A 25189-nucleotide genomic window follows, 5' to 3' on the forward strand; every position below is an offset into this window, starting at 1 on the left:
TAATTTGTGTATTCCATCATTAGAGAAACATACAGATGTGTGAGTCAGCCAAAGCAGTGTATAGCTAGGAACCAAAAACCAGTCTCTGAGAAATGCGTGAAGAAAAGTTAATATCCCAGGCAAAGGTTAACTCCTGCTCTCTCCTTATCAATGCAGCTGCCAACGTCTATAACTTCTCAATTGTCTGCTCTAACAGTCTCCCCATGGTAGGCTCCAAGGCTCAGGCAGGGCCCATCTGTTTTCTCAGGCTTTCAGGGAGAGTGGGAGTTAGAGGGGATGGCATTTAGAGTATGTTGCAGAATGGGGTATTTTTAATCAATTATTTTATTATGGCTTGATATTTTGACAAGGGGATAGGCTTTGGGATGCTTTCTTGTATTGGCTATGATCTTAGGTGATGGCAGGGTACCTGGACCTTTGGGTAGGTGCCTTTTTTGTTGTAGAAAGTTAAATAAACATTATGGGTTTGTATATGGGTCCAATCCTGCAAGACACTGAGCTCCCTGTCTCCCACTGACTTCACTGTAAGCGGAAGATGCTTACCCTTGCCTAGGATTGGGCCCACAGTAATTCTTGTGTTCTTTTGAGTGCACTTACCGTCCGTTGTTTTAATTGTCCCACACAGATCCCCCATGCAACAGCCACAGAATTAAGTTGAAGATTCAGAATTTCAGTGAACTTACTGTAGTAGTGATGGTAGTAGTTGGGTTTGGGATAACTTTGATGCTTAATGTCACTGTCCCAGTTTCGATGAGGGCTGTAGCTCTGTTCGAACTTGACAGCAAATTGTCATCTGTTATATAGACGCGCAGTCTGTAGTCCCAGATTCTATCCAAACCACTGTCATAGTCAAATCTAGATGCAAGAATCAACTGAGAGATGTTGGAGCCAGCACTTGGTGAAAAAGTGAAATGATTATTCACGTTACCTAAAAGTAGAAGCAAAAAAATCCACATAAAACTAAGTTTGCGGATGACACTAAACTGGGAGGAGAGGTAGATATGCTGGAGGGTAGGGATAGGGTCCAGAGTGACCTAGACAAATTGGAGGATTGGGCCAAAAGAAATCTGATGAGGTTCAACAAGGACAAGTGCAGAGTCCTGCACTTAGGATGGAAAAATCCCATGCACCGCTACAGGCTGGGGACCAACTGGATAAGCGGCAGTTCTGCAGAAAAGGACCTGGGGATTACAGTGGATGAGAAGCTGGATATGAGTCAACAGTGTGCCCTTGTAACCAAGAAGGCTAATGGCATATTTGGCTGCATTAGTAGGAGCACTGCCAGAAGATCGAGGGAAGTGATTATTCGGCGCTGGGGAGGCCACATCTGGAGTGCTGCGTCCAGTTTTGGGCCCCCCATTACAGAAAGGATGTGGACAAATTGGAGAGAGTCCAGCAGAGGGCAATGAAAATGATTAGGGAGCTAGGGCACATGACTTATGAGGAGAGGCTAAGGGAACTGGGCTTATTTAGTCTGCAGAAGAGAAGAGTAGGGGGAAGGGGAGGATTTGATAGCAGCCTTCAACTACCTGAAAGGGGGTTTCCAAAGAGGATGGAGCTAGGCTGTTCTCAGTGGTGACAGATGACAGAACAAGGAGTAATGGTCTCAAGTTGCAGTGAGGGAGGTCTAGGCTGGATATTAGGAAAAACTATTTCACTAGGAGAGTGGTGAAGCACTGGAATTGGTTGCCTACGGAGGTGGTGGAATCTCCATCCTTAGAGGTTTTTAAGGCCCAGCTTGACAATGGGATGATTTAGATGGGGTTGGTCCTGTACTGAGTAGGGTGTTGGACTAGATGACTTCCTGAGGTGGCTTTAAGACATCTTTTTGTGCCCTCCCAATCCTGGGCTGTTCTGGGTCACCGGCTTAATTTAGGGCTTGTCTACACTTAAAACATTACAACAGCATAACTACACCACTGTAGCACTTCAGCGTAGACACTACCTACGCTGATGGGAGGGATTCTTCCATCAGCATAGCTAATCCACTTCCCCGAGAGATGGAATTCTTCCACTGGCTTAGCGCTGTCTACATGGGGACATAGGTTGTCTTAACTACGCCACTCAGGTTTGTGGATTTTTCACACTCCTGAGTGACGTAGTTCTGCTGATCTCATTTTCTAGTGTAGCCCAGGCCTTAAGCAGCATCCCTATGGCTGCACTATGGGTCTCAGCACTACCTTGTATCTGTGGAGACCCACCAATTGACATGCCTCTTTCGCTCCCAGCTTCATCCCCTGCATGTCCCCTATACAAGGCTTTGTCCTCGGAAGACAGCCTTACCATTCTTTCCTCAGAGCCTGCACCAGGAGACCCATCCCATGGCCAGGACCAGGGCTTTTAGAGCCCCTTTATGCTACTCTGAGCCTTTTATGTTGTATAAAGGGACTGGAGTGGGGGTGAGGCTCTCACCCTCTCTGCTTAAGATATTTGTCTGCATCACCTGTTTAATCATTACCCCATTCTCAGCTACTGCCTCAAAAGCAGAAGTTTTTCCTAAGTTCAAATGGCTCCCTTTTTGTGAAATGAGGCAACACCAAATGTCTCAGCACCTGGCTTATAATTGATTTTTGTGTCCAAGCACACGTTCTTACAAAGGGATTTTAATGAGTACAGCATGGAGTTAGGACACAAGTTTTGTCGAGCAGTTTGGAGCAGTGCCCCAAATTCCACTCTGTTACACTGATAGAAATCTGAAATCCTGGAACTTCATTAAGTCCACTGGGGTTTTTCCAGTGTACCTGTTATAATTGAAAGTACAACTTGTCCCTGTGTACAAGAGGAGTAGCAGTCTGGCTGGCTCCAGTGAGTCAATGTGAGTTTTGCCATTAATTTAAATGGAAGCTCTCACTAGCTAATCTTTAAGTTATTTCTAAAGTGCCTGTCTATCACCATCTTATTAAACCCTAGCCAATATCAGCATTAGCATGTAACATGTACTAGACTTTTTTGTTCACAAAATCAAATGGACTGTCTATATCCAAGCATTTTCCCCATGCACCAGGCATGTAACAATGACATTCAAGAGTCAAACAAGTGCAGTACCTGAATTAATGAAGTACCGGAAAGATCTGGGACTAGAATCGCGATCAACACACTCTATCCTGAAACCCTCAATGTTGGTCCCAACAGCTAGGTCTACCGGGATTGCCAATGAATAGGTATTGGCTGAACAAACTGGTTTTTCATCATTTACTTCAAGAACATTGATGGTTACCTGAAAGAGAGCCAGCTGATCAGGTGAGATTCTTCCAGTATGCTGTGCCAGAATATTACCAGCTCTAGTAGCTGGTAGGATTTGTTCTTCATTCTTTTTATTGACAGTAGTTAAACAAGAGTGGCAGGGATGGTCCATTAATTTAGTTTTTGCCTTGGACATGTTAAAGTTCAAGAGATTATGAACTCATGTTGTGACCGATATTTCTTTAGAACTCAGATTCATTAAGGCAATTATGTTCTAACATTGAACTTTCTTTTATGTGGGACTTCTGATTTTTTTGAATTGCCTAAAGTATGTCATAGTCAGAATGGAAAATAATACTTTACACTTATTAGATCTAGCCAGTCAAGGTTCTCAAAGTGCTTCACAAATGTTAATTAAGCTTCCTGACATTTAATAATAATTCAGCAACTGAGGTTTTAAGGCCTGGTTTGACAAAGCCCTGGCTGGGATGATTTAGTTGGGGTTGGTCCTGCTTTGAGCAGGGGGTTGGACTAGATCAGTGGTTCTCAAAGCTGGTCCACCGCTTGTTCAGGGAAAGCCCCTGGCAGGCCGGACCGATTTGTTTACCTGCCGCGTCTGCAGGTTCGGCCGATCGTGGCTCCCACTGGCCGCTCCTGGTTCGCTCCAGGCCAATGGGGGCTGCGAGAAGCAGCACGGGCCAAGGGACGTGCTGGCCCTCCCTTCCTGAGGTCTCTTCCAACCCTAATCTTCTATGATCCTATGACTGTTCTATGCATGAAGGGAGCCCTTCTCATGTAGATCTACCCTTCCCCATGTGGAGATGAGGGGCAGTGAGAAGGTAAACATTCTCCCCCCAACACTCCTTGTTCCTTCACCAAGCAGTTATTGGCTGGAATGGAAAATTGGGTCTAAATTCTTGGAGATAATACAATTTTTTTGAATAGCAAAATCAAATGTAATGCAAAAATGGGGTAAAGAGAGATGTTAACCACTGAAGGAAAGAGTTTATATGCACAGAAGTTTGGTGTTCTCTGAAACATATAAGGAGTGAATGTAAGTTTATGTATACACTTAAAGCAGTGTGTACAGTACACAGGGCCATCCTTAGGCATACACAACATACGCAGCTGCGTAAGGCACCTGAAAATTTGGGGCACCACTGGGTCTTTGTGTCCACCCCCCTGGCTTTCCTATCCCTGTTCTGACTCTTTCTGCAGGCTCCCACAGCTGGCTGCTGCAGCCTGGTGAGTCTTCCTCGGGAGGGGATCTAGTATTTAAAAGGTTTCAGAGTAACAGCCATGTTAGTCTGTATTCACAAAAAGAAAACGAGTACTAGTGGCACCTTAGAGACTAACCAATTTATTTGAGCATAAGCTTTCATGAGCTACAGCTCACTTCATCGGATGCATACTGTGGAAAGTGTAGAAGATCTTTTTATACACACAAAGCATGAAAAAATGGGTGTTTACCACGACAAAAGGTTTTCTCTCCCCCCAATCCACTCTCCTGCTGGTAATAGCTTATCTAAAGTGATCACTCTCCTTACAATGTGTATGATAATCAAAGTGGGCCATTTCCAGCACAAATCCAGGGTTTAAACAAGAACGTCGGGGGGAGGGGGGACATGAGGGGAAATAGCCACTCCCAGTCTCTATTCAAGCCTAAATCATTATGCAAGGTAACCTAAGTTAATTGTATCCAATTTGCAAATGAATTCCAATTCAACAGTCTCTCCCTGGAGTCTGGTTTTGAAGTTTTTTTTGTTGTAATATCGCAACTTTCATGTCTGTAATCGCGTGACCAGAGAGATTGAAGTGTTCTCTGACTGGTTTCTGAATGTTATAATTCTTGACATCTGATTTGTGTCCATTTATTCTTTTACGTAGAGACTGTCCAGTTTGACCAATGTACATGGCAGAGGGGCATTGCTGGCACATGATGGCATATATCACATCGGCGGATGTGCAGGTGAACAAGCCTCTGATAGTGTGGCTGATGTTATTATGCCCTGTGATGGTGTCCCCTGAATAGATATGTGGGCACAGTTGGCAATGGGCTTTGTTGCAAGGATAGGTTCCTGGGTTAGTGGTTCTGTTGTGTGGTATGTGGTTGCTGGTGAGTATTTGTTTCAGGCTGGGGGGCTGTCTGTAAGCAAGGACTGGCCTGTCTCCCAAGATTTGTGAGAGTGTTGGGTCATCCTTCAGGATAGGTTGTAGATCCTTAATAATGCGTTGGAGCAGTTTTAGTTGGGGGCTGAAGGTGACGGCTAGTGGCGTTCTGTTATTTTCTTGTTAGGCCTGTCCTGTAGTAGGCGACTTCTGGGAACTCTTCTGGCTCTATCAATCTGGGGTGGGGTGGGGGGAGAGAAAACCTTTTGTAGTGGTAAACACCCATTTTTTCATGCTTTGTGTGTATAAAAAGATCTTCTATACTTTCCACAGTATGCATCTGATGAAGTGAGCTGTAGCTCACGAAAGCTTATGCTCAAATAAATTGGTTAGTCTCTAAGGTGCCACAAGTACTCCTTTCACTTTTAGTATTTAAAAGTGAAAAAGCCTCCAGCCTGCCAGACCTATTAGCACAACGCTGAAACTGTTAAAGAGCCATTCAAAGGGTAATGAAGTCATTTAACAGGCGTTTGCCAAACCCCAGGTATATACTGCCAGTTTCTGAATTTACTGACAAAAACAGTTGTGCATTGCTGTAATATTTAGTCAGAACATGTCAGTCTACAGGACCTTAGTTTAAAATTTGCTTTAAAATATTTCATTAGTGAGTTAGTGAAGATTATAAAATCACATCTCTAAAAAATCCTTGCATAGATTTTTAGATGCACAATCATCTTTAGCCTTAAACACTTGGCTCTTCAGACATATAGTTTTTTAAATAAATCCTTCAAAAGACCACCCTTATCTAAAATACACATTTTAATTACTAAAGTAAAAAAAAACTTGCTTGGAAAGTCTCTGTCCTTCCCTTTCTCCCTTCACACCTGCCCCCTCCAATTGAAGAGAGCCCTTAAAGGCAGAACACCCCTTTCCTTCCAGATAGGGAAACGCTTTGTCCAGTTTTCTTTACTTCTGACTATCTAATGAACTAGTTTTAAGAGAACCCTCCAACAAAACCTTAGTAAGATATAAAATCCTTTGTTATGCCTAAAATCTTTGGAAACTTTAAAAAAAAAAAGTTGGTGAAATTTCATAAACATTGTCTATTGTTATGGAGATCACACAAAGTAAATTAGTGTTCCCTTTTTCTAAAAGCAATGAACATTGTTATGAACACCCTAAACCTTTGTGACTGATTAATTTAAAATAATGTCTTTGTTTCAGTGAGTTAAATATGTAGTAATCTAGAACGATTACTTTACGAAGGCTTAAGAGTACATTTAAAATATAAAATCAGCTTAGAAATACTGATTAAGAAAATGTAAAACGCAGAAGAGCTGCATCATGTATTTCGTAATAATGTTGTATTCAGCAAGACAGCTGATTCACCCTTACTACAAAGTTTTTGCAAATAAATGTCTGACAAACTTCAGGGCCTATCAAAAAACCTGACTGACATTTTTTATTCCCAAATTTAGTGCTTTTAATTAGGTACCTTCTGCATGTCCATCCTGCGTGAGGGAGAGGGTACGGGGGTCTCTGTGGGGAACTGTGATTCTCCGCCACCGTGAGGCAGGCCGGGCGTCTTGTTATCCTTTGCTGTCTCGTCCCGCCCCCACCTCCCACTGCCGGGCTGCAAGCTCAGGCTGCCATTGGGCATAGGGGCACCAGTTTAATACTATGTAGGGCCCCATAAATCCTAAGAAGAAAAGGAGGACTTGTGGCACCTTAGAGACTAATAAATTTATTTGAGCATGAGCTTTCGTGAGCTACAGCTCACTTCATCGGATGCATGTAGTGAAGTGGGCTGTAGTTCACGAAAGCTTATGCTCAAAATAAATTTATTTGTCTCTAAGGTGCCACAAGTCCTCCTTTTCTTTTTACCGATACAGACTAACATGGCTGCTACTCTGAAATAAATCCTAAGGACGGCCCTGACAATACAGGTATTACACATGAAGGTATACGCCACAGTGACAGGCAGGCTGCATCCATACTTGTCACTGTGCTGTGTAGCCACATGTGGCAGTGAAAGGCTCCAGCAGTGAGGAAAGGCTGCAGCAGCTCCCCACTGCCAGAGTTTTTCACTGCATCCAGGAATGGCTCTGGAAGGTGGGAGACAGCAGAGAGAGGCACTGGCAGCAGGAAACTGCTGGAGCCTTTCCCCACTGCTGCAGCCTTTCACAGTGGTGGGGAAAGGCTCCTGCAGCGGGGAGACAACAGGACACTATGCTGCTAAAAATAGCAGTGTAGACATGGGAGGCTTTGCTTGGCCATGTAGGGTGTATAGCCTAGATATCAGGAGTGCTGGGCACTCTACTCCCCTCACTTAAGCTGTGCCTCACTGTCTACACAGCTATTTATACCCGTGCTAGCTGGGTGTGCAGTATCTGTACTCAACGTGCTGCTGTAAGTGTAGGCATGCACTTTACGGCCTTTGTGGATACACAGAAAGCTCTCTCGCTGCCCACCAAAAATATCAAGGATGAATAACAGGCAGATAAAAGAAAGCGTTTAAAGGAAAAAAACAACAAATAAAAATGTTTTTTGTTTTGTTTTTGTTTTTTAATGCTAGGACTCCCTGCTCACTCCCACTGTATCCTCCCTTTGTGTGAAATTCAGCTCTGTGTAGAGAGCCGGCCCACAGCCCTAATATCACTTCAGTGGGAGTCGAGTGGTGCATAGGTCTTGGGATGACCGTGGACATAGGCTAAGTTTTGCCTCAGGTGGGGGTGACATTTGCAAAAGTAGTATAGTTTTACTCACGGACACTGTAGCAAGCTTCTCTGCGTCAGAAGCTTGCACTGTGAGAATGTACTTCTGTGTTGTTTCATAGTCTAGTGTAGCTATAATCTCCAGATTTCCTTCATTTGGGTCAATCCAAAATATATTTGTGTAAGAAAGGGTACCTCCTCCAGCTACAATGGAATATGTGATTCCAGTAAACGGTAAATCCTTGTCTGTTGCACTCACTTTTCCAATGCTGGATCCAGCTGAAAAGAAGAGTCATGTTATCTTAACGTTTAAAAAAATTACATACAAAATGAAATGTACAGACTATAAGGCTCCTCCTAAGTGAGTTTCTTAGTTCAAATGATGTAGGCAGATTTTATTGTAACTCTAATTTAGGACTTGTCTACACAAGTAGTTATTCCAGAATAGTCATTCCAGATTAACTCCTGGTGTGGATGTTGTTGTTCCAGAATAATAGTCCCTTATTCCAAATTAGCTTAATCCATTTCCAAAGGTATTCTTATTCTGGTATGAGTGTGTCCACACCAGGACTTAATCAGGAATAGATGCTGTGCTTGAAGTTCATACACTACCTTAATCTGAATTAACTTCTCAGTATAAACAAGCCCTCAATATTTGTTTTTTCTTTTTTTTTAAAACCAACCCCTGCTCTCCCCCCGCCCCAAAAAAAAAAGAGGAGGGAGAAGAAATCCAAAAGTTTCCCATATTTTGGCTGTCAGTTTCCCCATATATATGATTTTTCTTATGTGATGCTAGAGTGACTTCTGTGTAGGAGTTAATTTCACCCTAAATGCATATGTAAATAACCAGCTTCTTATGAACTATAGGCTAAATGCCCAAAGTGAAGCAGGGAGGGGAGGCTGAGGAGCTGTTGTCACTGAGGCCATTAGCATTTCATTTATTTCTCCTCCTGGCTCTGTGAATTCCAGCCCTGCTGCAGATTGCTAGCTCCTAGTTGGTGTGACAGCCAGCATGCTTTCTGCCAGCACTACCCCATCCCCAGAATCCTGTTAGAGCCCACATCTGTATTTTCTCCAAAAATGTGTGCTGTTTTGCAAAGGGCTTTTAAAGCAACAGTATTTAAAGGTTTACATTAACACTTGTTTAACTCCTATAAGCATTCTGCAGAATCCAGCAAAACTCTGGGATGGACACAGAGGTTTATAGTCACACATGTGTTTCAGAGATTTATTTAAACGATTACATTACAAAGGTCTGAATCACACAAGTGGGAGGAGGAAAACACATGCAAGACAGGAAACTCCATGAGGTTCCCCATATTGTGCATACAGAGAGGCAGTGTATGATGCCTAGCCTCACCCCTACACTATGGAACTAACAGATCTCTCAAAACCAAAGCATTCCTGATAGCTGCATGAATCTAGGGGAAACAGCTGAAGATCAGGGCCCTGGCCCTCTACATGGAGACCTATGCCTCCACGCTATGTCTCTGCTCTCCTTGATTCCCATCAGCAACTTGACATTTTAGCTCCTGCAGAAGCCATACTGACAGGGAATACTAGCCTGCCAAGCCACCAGAAAGTTCTCCTCTTCTGAGGAGACAGGAATTGAATCCACATCTCCTGAGTCCCAGTCCAGTGCCTTACCATTACACCATCCTTTGTTCTGCTGTTTTGCTTGAAAAGCATCGCTGAGCTCAAACAGGTACTTTCAAACCACACAAAGCTTGTAGAGTTTCAGAAGCAGCCTCAACACGTTCCCCCCTGAACGCAGGCCAGGATTTGGTAGGTATTGCAGGCCCAGTCATATCTTGCAATTTTGCTGTAGGCCTGCCATACTTCTTTCAAGTGATGGTTCTGTGCATTGTCTTTTGTCGACCTACAGTTGTGGCCATCTTCAGATGATATGACCCCCTCTCTGGCTGGGAAGAGGTTAATGACAGCCTGTGAGCTCAGTCAGCCCCACCCATTAAAACCTGCCAGAGGTGTCAAGCTTGAAGGGAGGAGTCAAAGAGGAAAAGCCCAGCTCAGTAGTGGCTGACCAGGAGAAGGAATGGATCTCTTGTGCTAGGCCCTTAAAGGAAGGCCTGGTTGAGACCAGAGGAAACCTAGAAGCTGCCTGGAGGAAGCCTGGGCTGGTACCCAGGGCCTATCCAGAGCCTCCTAGATACCAGAGTCTCCCAGGGTAGATAGGGACCTTTCAATTTGCTTTGTTCCTTGTAACTGATCTGAGTCACAAGAAGTAGACCAGGCCTTCCTTGAGAGGTCCACATCTCCTTCAGAGCTCTTTCCTCTTTTAACTCCTCCCTCCCGGCTTGGCAACTCTCACAGATGTAACAGCACAGGGCTGACAGAGCCCACAGACTCTCATCAACTCCTTCCCAGCCTGGAGCAGCTGTCAGTAGGGGATACCAGAAGAGAAGACCCTGCTGCACAAGCTCAGCTAGGAGGGGGTACGCCGGTGGTGAGCTACCGTTCTGCTTTACTGTATATTTAGCTGATGGGTAATGTGTGTCTCAATGCTGTTAGAAAAAATATCAGGTTTCACAGTCCCAATATGTGGGTCATTTTTTAAAATTCAACATGGTGGTGGGGAGGGAGGGAACCACTACAGTGCGTGGTAGAAGAGTGGATTTTAATAAAGACTATCGCTTCTGTTTTGGGGGTGAGTTTTCACTTTTACGTTTTTGCTGATTCCAATTTAAGCTTGGTTTAATGACATGTTATAATAGAAAAGTTCCACAGCCAGTGCAAATTGGCTAATGAAACTGTGCTGTGTGAACTAGAAAAAACCTGGCCCTTTAAACCCAGTGAAAATGCCTGCAAAAGACTGTAACTTCCATCTTTTACCCCCTCCTTCCAAAAAATCCCCCAAATTCCTGATGGAATTCTGTCTGTTCCTCTCAATTACCGTACACTCCAAGTAAAAAGATTTTAAAAGCTTGAGTTAAATGCAGCTGCAGGTAAGGGACATTGTAAACACACAGGTGGCAGGCACCCTACACAGAGGAAGAAAACACTGCTAACGCTGCAAAGAAGTTGCTTAGGAATAACTGCAGAACAAAAGGTGGTGTTAGAGCAGAGAGCAAGCTGGAAGGTCTGGGATGCTGGGAGAAGTGGAAAAGGCAGTGGGCAGCCACAGGGGAGGCTGAGGCAGGCCATGTAAAAGATGTGCAAAAACTTCTCAGACAGCATGAGTGGAAAAACTCATGCTTGAAAGGTTTTTGCCACATTGTTTAACCTGCAGATTTTTTCTATTGCAAAAGTAGGTTCCTCACAACAAATGCGTTTTCCCCCACCCCCAAGCGAGTGCAAGTCTAACTCTGTTTCCTTGTATATACCACCCTACTAGGCAGGAGTGGATAGTCTTATGCTTAAAGTATTGCCCTGGGATTCAGGGGCATGGTGACACACCCACTACAACAGAGGCTTCAAGGGGTCCTCAGAAGGCAGCTTTATGGCTGTCATTCACAGTGCCAGAGACAAGGGAATTATCCCTTAGCTGAACCAAGGCTTTTTGGATCCATTTATGCTCTTTTACATAGTGTAAAGTGGCCAGAGTGGGAGTGAGGATCTTGCCCAAGAGAGATGTATTCAGTTCTTGGTTCTACCACAGAATTGCTATGTAACCTTTGGCAAGTCACTTAATCTCTCTCCCCGATTTGTTAAAGGGGACATAAAAATACTTCCTTTCTCCCACCCTTTGCCTGTTTTGTCTATTTACAATGTAAACCCTGTACTTTGAGGTTGTGCAGTGGGGTCCTGATCTTGGCTGGGGCTTTGAGGCACTATTGTAATACAAACTAATATATTTTTGCTCCAAGATGATTATTTTACACTGTAACAACCTTACACCTGTAGGACAGCCTTTACTTACTGTACCTCGGGTAATTTCTGAAACATTGAATACATATGATGGGTTATTGAAGCCTGGGAAGAATTCATTCACTGGAATTATTTTGATGTAAATGTAGATATTATCTGGAAACACAATGGAAGATTAACTAATGGTTAAGTATGGCTATGAAAACATCTGTTGAACATAAACATATTTTGAATAACATTCCTTCTTCTATGCAGTAACAGCATAGGAAAAAAATAGCAAAGAAGAATAAAAGGGATACTTGCTAGTATAGTAAGGCTGGGCAATATCTTGCACCACAGCTGTCAAAGTATATTCCTCAACTGCTAGATTATCTGGATTTTCGAAATCCAGACCTCCAATCAACTAGATTAAAAAAAGGAAACTGTATTTATACCTTGTTACATAAAGTCACAGCACACACCAAGCAAATGATGATTTCCAGTGTTCTGTCCATGTGCTGGCTAAGTACATATATCACCGCCCTCTTTGAATTATACAAGCAATTAATAAATTACAGGACTGAATACACTCTCTGGTGGCTAGCTGTAATTCCTAACTTCATTACAGCCAAGAAGATTCATTCTCCTTTAGCTAAAGTTGTAGGTGGCCTGTGTTATATGTAGCTGAAAGTCTTGATCTTTTTATCTTTTGAGTTCAAAGTGTGTGTAAGCTGCTGGCTAAGTGTAACAAGTCCCTTATCTCATGGTTGGTCCATAAAGAGGAAAAAAGCCTACTACTACCACTACCACCACCACCACTTAACAATGTTGATCCCTTCGATCAGAGGTTCTGAACCAGGGGCCTGGGGCCTCCTGGGGGGGACCATGAGCAAGTTTCAGGGGGTCCTCCAAAATAAACCATTGAGTAAGGCTGGCATTAGGCTCCCTGGAACCCAGAGCAGAAAGCCAAAGCCCAAGCCCCACCGTGCAGGGCTGAAGTCAAAGCCCAAGCAATTTAGCTTTGCAGGGCCCCAGGCAATTGCCCTGCTTGCTACCCCCTAATGCCGGCCCTGGTTTTTAATCTACTGGATATGCTGAAAAACAGTTGCTGTGGCATAGGTTGGCCATGGAGTTTATATAGCATGTTGGAGGAGCCTCAGAAAGAAAAAGGGTGAGAACCCCTGCTTTAGATCATGGGGTGTAGGCCTATGCTTAAGGTCTCAGGTTCAGTCACTGATGATAATCCCTGAGGAGAGTTGTTACAAAGTGGTTGCCCAAATGGGGAATTAAAACCCAGTCTCTTGCATTGTGCTATCCTTTGTAGCACCCATACTGGGGTTGTCAGCACTAAAGCTCAAGTCTCTACCATTTGAGTTAAAATAGTAACTCCTTCAGCCGGTAGCAGTAGTAGGCTCTTATCCTCTATGAAATAGCCAATGGAGGGGAAATGGCACAGTTAGTCAGCATGTTACATTATACAGCCAGGGTGAGCAGAGGAGATTAGGATCATAAATTCCTGTGTTGTCATGCAAATGTTTCTTAGCCTTGTAGATGAGGAAGTAGTTTGCTGTACATCAACATCCATCATGCTTCAGCAATGTTCTCCTCTTTTGAATGGTATATCTAGGTGCTTGCTGGTTTGTGTATCTGCACAGTTTTTATCCACAAAACAACCAACATTACACATGCCAAGCAATGGGAGAGAGTTCTTGTAACTGCAGATCTGACTGATATCAGCACAAGGAATCCATTGTTCTGTCATGTGAAATAAACAAGTGCAAATCCCAACGTGCATTTGTATGAACTGACCACCTTCACAGGTTTCAGAGTAGCAGCCGTGTTAGTCTGTATCCGCAAAAAGAAAAGGAGGACTTGTGGCACCTTAGAGACTAACAAAGGTATTTGAGCATAAGCTTTCGTGAGCTACAGCTCACTTCATCGGATGCATGCAGTGGAAAATACAGTGGGGAGATTTTATATACACAGAGAACGTGAAACAGTGGGTGTTACCATACACACTGTAACAAGAGTGATCAGGTAGCTCTACAATTCTTATCAGTGGAGTCAAGAGGCGGTTTTGAGTTTGAGATTTCTATGGTATGTCAATCTTTCTTCTGAATAGCCAAGATCTCATATAGTATTTTACAAACACTTGTGTGAATTGGGATTAGTCTGGCACTGTTTAAATTGCTGAGACCTGCCCCTGGTTGCTCGTGTTATACTTCCATATCAATGTTAAACAATCAATGTCAATATAGTGCTTTGAAACTCATTCCTATGTGCCCCCACACTGCTTAGAAAGGAGATTTCAAACAAGTCTATGGCTTTGTTTTTTTTTCTCCAGTTTTAACCATTCTTTCAGATTTTAGAATAAAGAGCAATTGTGCATCATGATCTCTAGACTCCATAAAGAACATTCTCTCTCTCTCTCTCTCTCACACACACACACACACACACACACACACACACACAAAATCATGCGTGCATTTCATCAACAGTTTCAATAGACTTCACCCTAGCCCAATGTGAATAACATTTTTTCCTGAAAGGATAATGAATGTAGAGTATTAGAAGACACCTTAATTAGATTTAAGAAACTGCCATCTTAATTGAGACTTCCTAAAACAAAACAATTAACTAACCACAATTTTTCCAGAGCCAGATGGATTCAGTGTAAATTTGTTACTTCCAAGTCCGGACAGTCCAGTGAAGTTAAATTCATTATTTGGTGGTTCAACATCTATATCCTGGCAGTGATCTCGTAGGTCAAGGAAGAGTGTCCCAGTGGTGGCTGTTTCAGATACCTCAAGTCTGTCAAAAAGAAATGTTTCCCATCATGCCTCTTTACAACATTCCTCTGAACAGCTTTTGAAGTGTACTGCATATTGACTTCCACATACTTTTCAAACCAAAATCCCAGATTCCAACACCCCAAACTTTAGGAGCAGAACTGGAATCTGATCTGTATTTTGTGGCTAACCCCTTTCTCTCTCTAATGGGCTGAACCAAAACCCTTAGACAGAACCCAAACCAAATTTTGGGATGTATAAGTACATTTTGGGATGTATAAGTAGGGGCATAGCGAGCAGATCGAGGGACGTGATCGTTCCCCTCTATTCGACATTGGTGAGGCCTCATCTGGAGTACTGTGTCCAGTTTTGGGCCCCATACTTCAAGAAGGATGTGGATAAATTGGAGAGAGTCCAGCGAAGGGCAACAAAAATGATTAGGGGACTGGAACACATGAGTTATGAGGAGAGGCTGAGGGAGCTGGGATTGTTTAGCCTGCAGAAGAGAAGAATGAGGGGGGATTTGATAGCTGCTTTCAACTACCTGAAAGGGGGTTCCAAAGAGGATGGCTCTAGACTGTTCTCAATGGTAGCAGATGACAGAACGAGGAGTAATGGTCTCAAGTTGCAGTGGGGGAGGTTTAGATTGGATATTAGGAAAAACTTTTTCACTAAGAGGGTGGTGAAACACTGGAATGCGTTACCTAGGGAGGTGGTAGAATCTCCTTCCTTAGAGGTTTTTAAGGTCAGGCTTGACAAAGCCCTGGCTGGGATGATTTAACTGGGAATTGGTCCTGCTTTGAGCAGGGGGTTGGACTAGATGACCTTCTGGGGTCCCTTCCAACCCTGATATTCTATGATTCTATGATTCAAATGCTCAGAACACCCCTTAACTTTGGAACCAGCATCAGGATCTCAGTTTAATCCACCTCTAATTTCAAATGAGTATCTTTTAAAAATCTGCATTTCAGTACTCTATCTACATGCTGAGACATGCTACTTCATTTGCCCCTTAATTGATACTTGGCCTGGGTTTTTCTTCACTGAACAAAATACTTAAGTATATGCTTAATTTTACTCATGTGAGTAGTCCCATTGAAGTTGGTGTGGGACCAAAATCAATTAGACTACTTGCATGTTTAAAGTATATGTTTTTGTGCTTTGTTGTATCAGGGCCTATGAAGGCATAAGGTTACTTTCAAACACTGAAATTAGTTTTTATTCTTTATCTTTGAACAGCGTGTGATATATTTCCAACTAAACTACTTACAATAACCCATGATCTGTCAGCTGAATCTGATATACCTCAATCAAAGCAATTCTCATTCATCACATCAGATTTGCAGAACTGAAGAGTTATTTCCTCCATGAATGGAATAGTAGACAAACGAAGTTGGAATGAGTTCCAGATGTTCTGTTCTAATGGTTGTCATCTTGACAATCCCATCTTCTATTGATGAAAGGCTCTGATACCCATATTATAATGCAATGTCAAGAACCCGATCCAGAATGATTTTGCAGCTTTCTGCGGTTCTATTTCCCACAGTATCTCCTCCATCTCCCTACTTCCTTGTTGCTTGCAGGGATGGGATGGAATCATGACCACTCCAGTCATTTCACTCAGTACTCCTTGAGCAGCCTTGTATATGTCAGGCAAGTTGGGAATAGCTTGTGCTTTGTCTGAGACATAGACTCCTGGGGATTTATTTACAGGATGTGGGGTTCTATCCTGAGAAGCAGGGACCTTGAAAAAAGACTTTGGGGTTATGGCAGATAATAACTGAACATGAGCTCCCAGTGTAATGCTATGGCTAAAAGAGTTAATGTGATCCTTGGATGCACAAATAGGGGAATCTTGACGAGGAATAGGATGAACCTCCGTATTTGGCACTGCTTTGACCACTACTGAACATGGTGTCCAGTTCTGGTGTCCACAATTCAAGAAGGATGTTGATAAATTGGGGAGGGTGCAGAGTAAAGACATGTGAATGACAAAAGGATTAGAAAACATTACAGTGATAAATGCTAGGAGCTCAATCTATTTAGGGTAACAAAGAGAAGGTTAAAGATGACTTGATGGCGTGGTAAGTACGTACTTACATGGGGAACAAATATTTGATAATAGGTTCTTCAATCCAATGGCTGGAAGCTGAAGTTAGACAAATTCAGACTGAAAATAAGGTATAATTTTTTAACAGTCAAAGTAATTAACCATTGGAGTAGTTTACCAAGGGTCATGGTGGATTCTTCATCACTGACAATTTTAAAATCAAGATTGGATGTTTTTCTAAAGGACCTGCTCTAGTTCAAACAGGAATTATTTCAAGGAAGTTCTATGGCCCGTGTTATGTAGGAGGTTGGACTAGATGATCAAATGAGTCCCTTCTGGCCTTAGAATCAATGAAAAATATCCCAAAGAGCTACAGGTTAAGGATCATGATGCTTAAAAACACAGGAGAGGGAGATTCTTCATTACTACAGGCTTTCTTCCTAATTGGGTGCTTTGTGCCATCCTTGGAACCTAAAGTAAACCGTTCAGATCAATTTAATAATTTCTCAATTTAGAGAGAAACACTTTCCTGTCACTAACCTAATTTTGCTGGGCTGATTTCCCATCTCACTTAATGCTATTCTGGTTTTTTCAATATGCTTTAATTAGAGAGCTCTTCTCTCATTTCCTGAAGAATGAATAAATATCTAGGAGTTCAATCTAATCAGAAGTGACTGGTTTAAAGTGAATTTCTTGCCTATCACTCTGATTCTGGGGTTTTTTTGTTTTGTTTTTATTAAAACTGTATTGCAGTTTTTTAAAAACAAAGTGCTTAGGGCTCAACTCTGCTCTCAGTTACACCAATTTAATTCAAGGGTGACACCTCTGAAGTCAATTGAGTTAGACTGATATAAAACTGGACATGAGATCAGAACCAGGCCCTGGGATCCAACTCTGTAGTTCTTGTTCAATCACAGATCCCATTGACCCTCTCTGGAGTTTCACAAATAGACGGGTTACAGGACTGGGTCTTTTAAATGTGAATTGAAAAGATTTGACAAAAAATACATCCAATGAGCCTTACAACTGGAGCTGTGTGAATAACTGACTTTTCGGTTTCCTGGTAGTTCTGAAAAATTGTGAAATAAAATGCAGTTTGTATCAAACTGAAAAATTTCAGCAACTCAAAAATTTTAGTGGCTGGGGGGGGCGGTTGGTCCCATATCTCAATGAGTACCCTAATCACTGGGCTAAAGATTAAAAGGGAGCTTCCTCCTCCTACAGCAGTTTTGTGAATGGTGCCAAAGCCTTCTTGTCAATCCTGTTCTCCCCCTCCCTCCATTCTTTGTTTATTAAAACTGGAAAACTCCTGTCCAATTCGTGAATAGTTTCATGTTGACTAAATTTGCATGGGAGGGGGGCAAATAAACAGTGTGAAAAATTTCTCCCAGCTCTATTGACAACAGCACAAAGATAGAATAACACCATGATCAGCCCCATGAACTGTGAAAGATTCTAAATCCTTCATGTCACAATCTCACCTATCCCCCCTTACCACACACATACAGTATGAATGATACTCGTCCAGCAGAAAATAGCAGGACTGATGGTAATTGATAGTGCTTGCAACTGCACACCAACTGTGTATAATGGCAGAGTGGTCTATGCCCTGAAGAGTTTGCAGGCCAGGAACATGAAGATAGCAGACAAAGGAAGGGAGTTGGGAAAGGAGAGAGCAAAGGTTAAAATTAATAACAGCCAGAACAGTCTGAAAGTCAACCGCTTACAATGATCCCATTTAATAAATTAGCATGAAATGAGAGAGGTGAAAAGTCTGCCCCTGTTCTGGACAGAAATGATGCTACTTTTAATTATATACAGTCTATGGCCCCTCGATGCTGTGGTGATTGGCAGCTGAATGAGAGAGAGAGATAAATAAACGCCTGATTTGGCACAGATGTTTTGGGCCCAATTTTCAAATCTGAGCCAACAGGATGTTTGAGCCCTGCATCTTAGCACACACAGTCAGCACTTACCAGTAGGAGCCGATAGGGAGTGCCCATTTGAACACACATATGCAGGATCTAGGTGCCTAACTAGGGTGCCCTACACCACATACTGGCCCCGTCATATTGGTGAGAGACACTGTGAGTGGCTTAGTACCTGAAGTTGTACAAGCTACATTCTGGTGGGTTGTCATTAAGATCCTCAATAATGACGGTTATCTCTGTTTCATTCGTTTGCCCACCACTGGGACTGTCCTCCACACGAATGACCAACGAGATGTTAGGATGTAGACGCAGGGGAGCAGCATCTCGATCTATTCGCATAGCCACGTAAATCACACCAGTGACTAAGAGGAAAAGAATGGACAGGTTAGATACTACTGGAAAAGAAATGACAAGAATTCTTATTTAAATGTATTGTTCTCCTTAAGGACTTGATGACTCAGGGAACTGGTGATAAATATACAGCCTTCCCTACCTCCACGTCACAGCTGTTTGTTTAGTGATCTGAAATAAACTGATGCATTTTATCTAACTCTTAGCAGATAAGTGTCCACAGCACAAAAATACCATGATGGCTGACAGCCTCAGCAGAGAAGCCAATAACTGACCAGGCATGGAGACTGGCCTATCCTCTCACCCCTAGTAGGGGTCTTTGTAAGTCAGGGGTGAGGTACATTGGCAGAGTAGTGTTGGGAAGCGTGCACTGCTAATGTTCATGCTGTCCCTGCTCTGTGGCTAAAGACAGAACTTCATTTTCTAGTGCTCTCAAGGCAGCTCTAGATCTACGTATAAATAAGAACCATTCTCAGCTATGATGTAGTGAACATAAGAATGGCCATACTGGGTCAGACCAAAGGTCCATCCAGCCCAGTATCCTGTCTGCCAACAGTGGCCAATGCCAGGTGCCCCAGAGGGAGTGAGCCTAACAGGTAATGATCAAGTGATCTCTCTCCTGCAATCCATCTCCCTCTGACAAACAGAGGCTAGGGACACCATTCCTTACCCATCCTGGCTAATAGCCATTAATGGACTTAACCTCCATGAATTTATCTAGTTCTCTTTTAAACCCTATTATAGTCCCAGCCTTCACAATCTCCTCAGGCAAGGAGTTCCACAGGTTGACTGTGCGCTGTGTGAAGAAGAACTTCCTTTTATTTGTTTTATTTATTTGTCCATTAATTTCATTTGGTGGCCCCTAGTTCTTATATTATGGAAACAAGTAAATAACTTTTCCTTATTCACTTTCTCGACACCACTCATGATTTTATATACCTCTATCATATCCCCACTTAGTCTCCTCTTTTCCAAGCTGAAAAGTCCTAGCCTCTTTAATCTCTCCTCATATGGGACCCGTTCCAAACCCCTAATCATTTTAGTTGCCCTTCTCTGAACCTTTTCTAATGCCAGTATATCTTTTTTGAGATGAGGAGACCACATCTGTATGCAGTATTCAAGTGAGCTGTAGCTCACGAAAGCTTATGCTCAAATAAATTGGTTAGTCTCTAAGGTGCCACTAGTATTCCTTTTCTTTTTGCGAATACAGACTAACACAGCTGCTACTCTGAAACAAAGTATTCAAGATGTGGGCATACCAAGGATTTATATAAGGGCAATAAGATATTCTCTGTCTTATTCTCTATCCCATTTTAATGATTCCTAACATCCTGTTTGCTTTTTTGACTGCCGCTGCACACTGCGTGAACATTTTGAAAGAACTATCCACGATGACTCCAAGAGCTCTTTCCTGATTAGCTGTAGCTAAATTAGCCCCCATCATATTGTATGTATAGTTGGGGTTATTTTTTCCAGTGTGCATTACTTTATATTTATCCACATTCAATTTCATTTGCCATTTTGTTGCCCAGTCACTTAGTTTTGTGAGATCTTTTTGAAGTTCTTCACAGTCTGCTTTGGTCTTAACTATCTTGAGCAGTTTAGTATCATCTGCAAACTTTGCCACCTCACTGTTTACTCCTTTCTCCAGATCATTTATGAATAAGTTGAATAGGATTGGTCCTAGGACTGATCCTTGGGGAACACCACTAGTTACCCCTCTCCAGTCTGAAAATTTACTATTTATTTCTACCCTTTGTTCCCTGTCTTTTAACCAGTTCTCAATCTATGAAAGGATCTTCCCTCTTATCCATCACAACTTAATTTATGTAAGAGCTTTTGATGAGTGACCTTGTCAAAGGCTTTCTGGAAATCTAAGTACTCTATGTCCACTGGATCCCCCTTGTCCACATATTTGTTGACCCCTTCAAAGGACTCTAATAGATTAGTAAGACATGATTTCCCTTTACAGAAACCATGTTGACTTTTGCCCAACAATTTATGTTCTTCCATGTGTCTGACAATTTTATTCTTTACTGTTGTTCCAACTAATTTGCCTGGTACTGACATTAGACTTACTGGTCTGTAATTGCTGGGATCACCTCTAGAGCCCTTTTTAAATATTGGCGTTACATTAGCTATCTTCCAGTCACTGGGTACAGAAGCTGATTTAAAGGACAGGTTACAAATCATAGTTAATAGTTCTGCAATTTCACATTTGAGTTCTTTCAGAACTCTTGGGTGAATGCCATCTGGTCCCGATGACTTGTTACTGTTAAATTTATCAATTAATTCCAAAACCACCTCTAGTGTGACAAGTTCTGTCTTCACTCATTCACTTCTTGGTTATATACCCTTTCATCTGCCACTGTTCAAACAGGATAACTTGTCTGCCACGTATTACTATAGATAAAGAGCCAGAAGAGGGTGACAGAATGTGTGTATACGCTGTCTGTGTTTCATAGTGTACTAATGGGGAGTGTAGCGCTTTAAGCCCAAAAGGCATAAGGAATCCAAAGCATTTAGCAAGAAGAAAAAGTCACTGAGCCTGATTCTATTCTGTCCTGTGCTTTGTGTAGTCATTTACAACTGCACCAATCAGATTGAAAGTGCTACCAGCTCGGAAGGGTAGCATTCACTGACGCAGCTGTAAATGACTTGAGGAGAACCCGGTATGCATGGGCAGAAGGAAAATAGGGGGCAGAAGTGTTTCTCTCCTGTTATATGAGCTCTTCAAGTCTTCTGAGATGTCTCACCTGGGGGAAATAATGGATTTGAATTACAGGGCTTCTGTAGGTCATATCCTGGGAGGGGATTCAGCCTGCACCATGAAGAACATTAAAGTCCCAGTCCTTAGCCCCCTGATCTGACCACGTTGTGTTGCTCTCATGGTTCAAAGAGGCATAAAACTGCCCTTAGAAGGCAACTGAGGAGACCGCTTCCCTAGGGGAAACCCAGGCTACATCACTATCTACATCACTCTCTCCCAGCCCACTGCTGACGAAGTACGCATGTTGCAGGCAGGACCAGAGGTGGCTGGAGTGTGCCCTGAAAATCTCCAGCCAGCGCAACAGCCCCTTGGGGAATTCTGCAGCCAACACAGATTAGGAAAATGGTGGGGCTACACTAATTTATTCTGGAGGTGCCGGGGGGGAACAGCCCTCAGTATCAGATGAGTTTAAGCCACTTTTGCCTCTTTCCCCCCCCCCCCGATTTTTCACTTCCATGTTGAGCACAGCTCAGCCAGACCCAAGGACCTGGCCCTAAGAATGTGTTAACCCTATATAAAGTATGCTGCTTCTTCATATGGGCAGCGACAGAAGGAAATAAGGTAACTTAAAACTGGAGCCAAAAGAGTTTTTCTAACCTAGATTGTTTCCTTTCGTTGTACCAAAAGGCAGAGATAGATTGAAAGACAAATAGTATTTTTGTTTGTCTTACATGGATTTATGGCAAAATGCGTATTAGGTGGACTGATGCTGTAGACAAGTCTGCTGATAATCCCTTCATCATCATCTGGATCTTTAGCTGTTATATTGGCAACAACAGTTCCTGGGCTGTTTTCCTCTGGAATCCTGTAGACTCTCTCTTTCCTAGAGTAGACAAAGAAGTTCAACAGAGGCAAATAAATATTCCCCCACGTCCCTTGCTAAGTGTCAATATTGCTTGAGAGTCATAGAATTGTAGATGTCAGAAATAGAAGAGACCTGTTAGATCATCCAATCCATCTCCTGGCAAATGGATTAGCTGTTTTCATTCCATCCACATACAGGTTAAAAGATAAAAATAGCGGCAGCAGTATAAGGAATCTTGCTACGGAATAAATACGGTCACTGCTGCCAGGACAATATCATTTTAAAGAACTTGTCTCAGTGGTGCAATAAACTTTTTAAATGACAGGGTCTGCTTTCCCCTGACTGAGCATTCCCAGAACTCCAGGCAACATTTGGTTCACTTTATTTATAAAATCAGCTCAACATATTCACCCTGGCAGGGCCAGATTTCTCCTGAATGAGCTTATGGCCCAGGCATTGTTTTACATGCAGATTTGCATGGTTACTTGTGATTATTGCAGCTGCATGTACAAATGAGTATTCTGATGTGCAATTGCAATCACTGCATGTGCAAAAGTAGGCATGGCAGAGCATGCGCAAAACTATGCAAGGGCCTCAGGACTCCCCTAATGGAAATCTGACCTATTTTATTGAAAATAATGCACATGTCTTATGGCCCGCTGTGGCAAGGTGCTCACTGAAGTCAAAGGGAGTGGAGGGTGCTCAACACTTTCCAGAAGTGCTCAGCATCTTTACTGGCAAACGTCAACATTTCAATGAGCTTCCCATGTCATTACTTAACTAGTTAATCATTCCATAGTCCATGGCCCCCAAGGAAAGCAGGGGGCAATATATCATACTCTGAAGGACAATAGACATGGGGTAGCTTTGACCAGCCAGGGAAGTGAATTACAAAGCCTAGTTCATCTGTGGAGGATATCGTGGCTCTGGTCCCCAGATTTTCGAATGTAGGAACTGCTAGGGACAGCACGCAAGCTGCCCTAATTGTTACATCAGCACACAGGGAAAGAGGAGGGAAGCCACATAGAGCTTGACAGATCAAAGACAACCTGAATTTCACCTAGAAGCAAACAGGAAGGTAGTGAGGTCTATGGAGAATAGACACAATAAGTTCCAACTCATTTAAATTCCAATTTTTAAAAAACTTGCCCTCTTTGTGACTGGAACCCACACCACCTACCCACCCCCACAGGCAGTCCTAGCCATGACATAGAGTGGTTATTCAGCCCTCCACAGGGTCTTGCATGGAGAGACAGGAAGCTTCTGAGCACACTGCAGGTAGTGCTGAATGCCAACACCACTGTGCCATGGGTTTGGCCACTTCCTTTTGAGATATATCTAGACTACGTGCTGTTGCTGATCTATCAGCCTCCTGCCAGTAGCTTTATATAGGATGCTTCAGGCAATGCCTTTTAGACAAAGACTACAATGTAATTAAGAGAGAAACATATTTGCTTTCTTGTCTCCTCCTTTGGTTTCCCATTCTGAGGAACAGATTTTCAAAGGGTTGGCTGCCAATGTAGGATTTTGCACACCAAAAACTGATGTGTTTGCATATCTTGTGGGCACTATTAAAAAGACCCTTTGAAACTTTCACCCTAAAAGCTTTGATCAGAAAAAATGAAAACAGGTTTGTAAACTTGTCAGGTTTTCCCAAACTCCCACCACAGCTCTAATCATGATAGAGTCATGAAGTTCAAAGCCCAGGCATGCAGCTCACATGTGTTTTTGTATGTGACTCAGTAGTGATATGGGAGGTCAATTAATGAAGTGTCATTTTATCTTTGGAAGCTCAAGCTCTTAACAAACAGCTTGAGCTGTGCTTTTTGGTTTGTAATACCAATAGAAATCCTTATTCTGAATAGGAAGAGACCATTTCATTCAGGGATCAACCAGATACCAGTGATTCTCTGTTCTATATAAATATTGTTTTTTACATCTAAAACACGAAGTCATTGCTGTTATTCATTAGCTTAGGATATAGTATGGTTGAAAAGGTAGCTAGATATTTAGCATAATACCAGTAGTCTTTCAAGTCTCCTGGATAAAATAACAATAATGGCAACTTTTGGAGGGGGAAAATCAGTCTAGAAAACAATGTGGTCCTACAGGTACAAATGGTGTTTCTGAAATGTAGGCTCCTCCTAGTTGTATGTGACCAGCACACTAACGTGGGGCATTTACATTTAAACCTCTCTCTGCTAATTGTTTCCTTCATGCATTTCAAGTATCAAATAGGCAGGAAGAAAAAGCCACATTTCTATTTATAATACTTTGTTCTTCTATTTCACCAAACATCTCAGGCTTTACAGGTCATACCCAGATCCTTGGCCCCAATTCCAGCAGCTTTCCACTGGTCAGGCAGCACAAAGCAGCCAGAGGGGCAGCTGGAAGTCTCTTGGCATGGTGATAAAACAGTGTCGCTGGCTTCTCCCTCCTCTGTATAGAGGGCAGGGCTGAACCTCACTGCACTCTGGCTGATCTTCACAGGCATAATGGCCTGTGGAGGGACGTTACAACCTAGCATGGATTAGATCAGCCCTTGCTGTGCCCTAACTTGTGCCAGGTTGCCACCAGGATCAGGAGAAGAATTAGAGCCTTTCTCTGTGCAAGTGAAGATTAAGGCCCTTAATTCTAACACTGCTTTGAGGTAGATAACCTCTATAAAATGGATACAATATTT

At 42.7% G+C, this 25189-nt stretch overlaps 1 protein-coding gene across 1 annotated transcript in view; it reads right to left on the bottom strand.

Annotated features, from left to right (window-relative positions):
* The window catches only part of CDHR3 (cadherin related family member 3), a 62212-nt gene that overhangs the window by 20316 nt on the left and 16707 nt on the right, over nucleotides 1-25189 (bottom strand). Inside the window, exons 7-14 of the mRNA XM_073331857.2 lie at nucleotides 22373-22524; nucleotides 18753-18942; nucleotides 14453-14621; nucleotides 12135-12234; nucleotides 11889-11987; nucleotides 8059-8285; nucleotides 3046-3217; nucleotides 684-928 (exon numbers count right to left, since the gene is read on the bottom strand). Coding sequence (XP_073187958.1) covers nucleotides 684-928; nucleotides 3046-3217; nucleotides 8059-8285; nucleotides 11889-11987; nucleotides 12135-12234; nucleotides 14453-14621; nucleotides 18753-18942; nucleotides 22373-22524 — 1354 coding nt within the window. The remainder of the gene's footprint in view (nucleotides 1-683; nucleotides 929-3045; nucleotides 3218-8058; nucleotides 8286-11888; nucleotides 11988-12134; nucleotides 12235-14452; nucleotides 14622-18752; nucleotides 18943-22372; nucleotides 22525-25189) is intronic.

Source organism: Lepidochelys kempii, chromosome 1 (assembly GCF_965140285.1).
Source record: "Lepidochelys kempii isolate rLepKem1 chromosome 1, rLepKem1.hap1, whole genome shotgun sequence".
Taxonomy (NCBI): Eukaryota; Metazoa; Chordata; order Testudines; family Cheloniidae; genus Lepidochelys; species Lepidochelys kempii.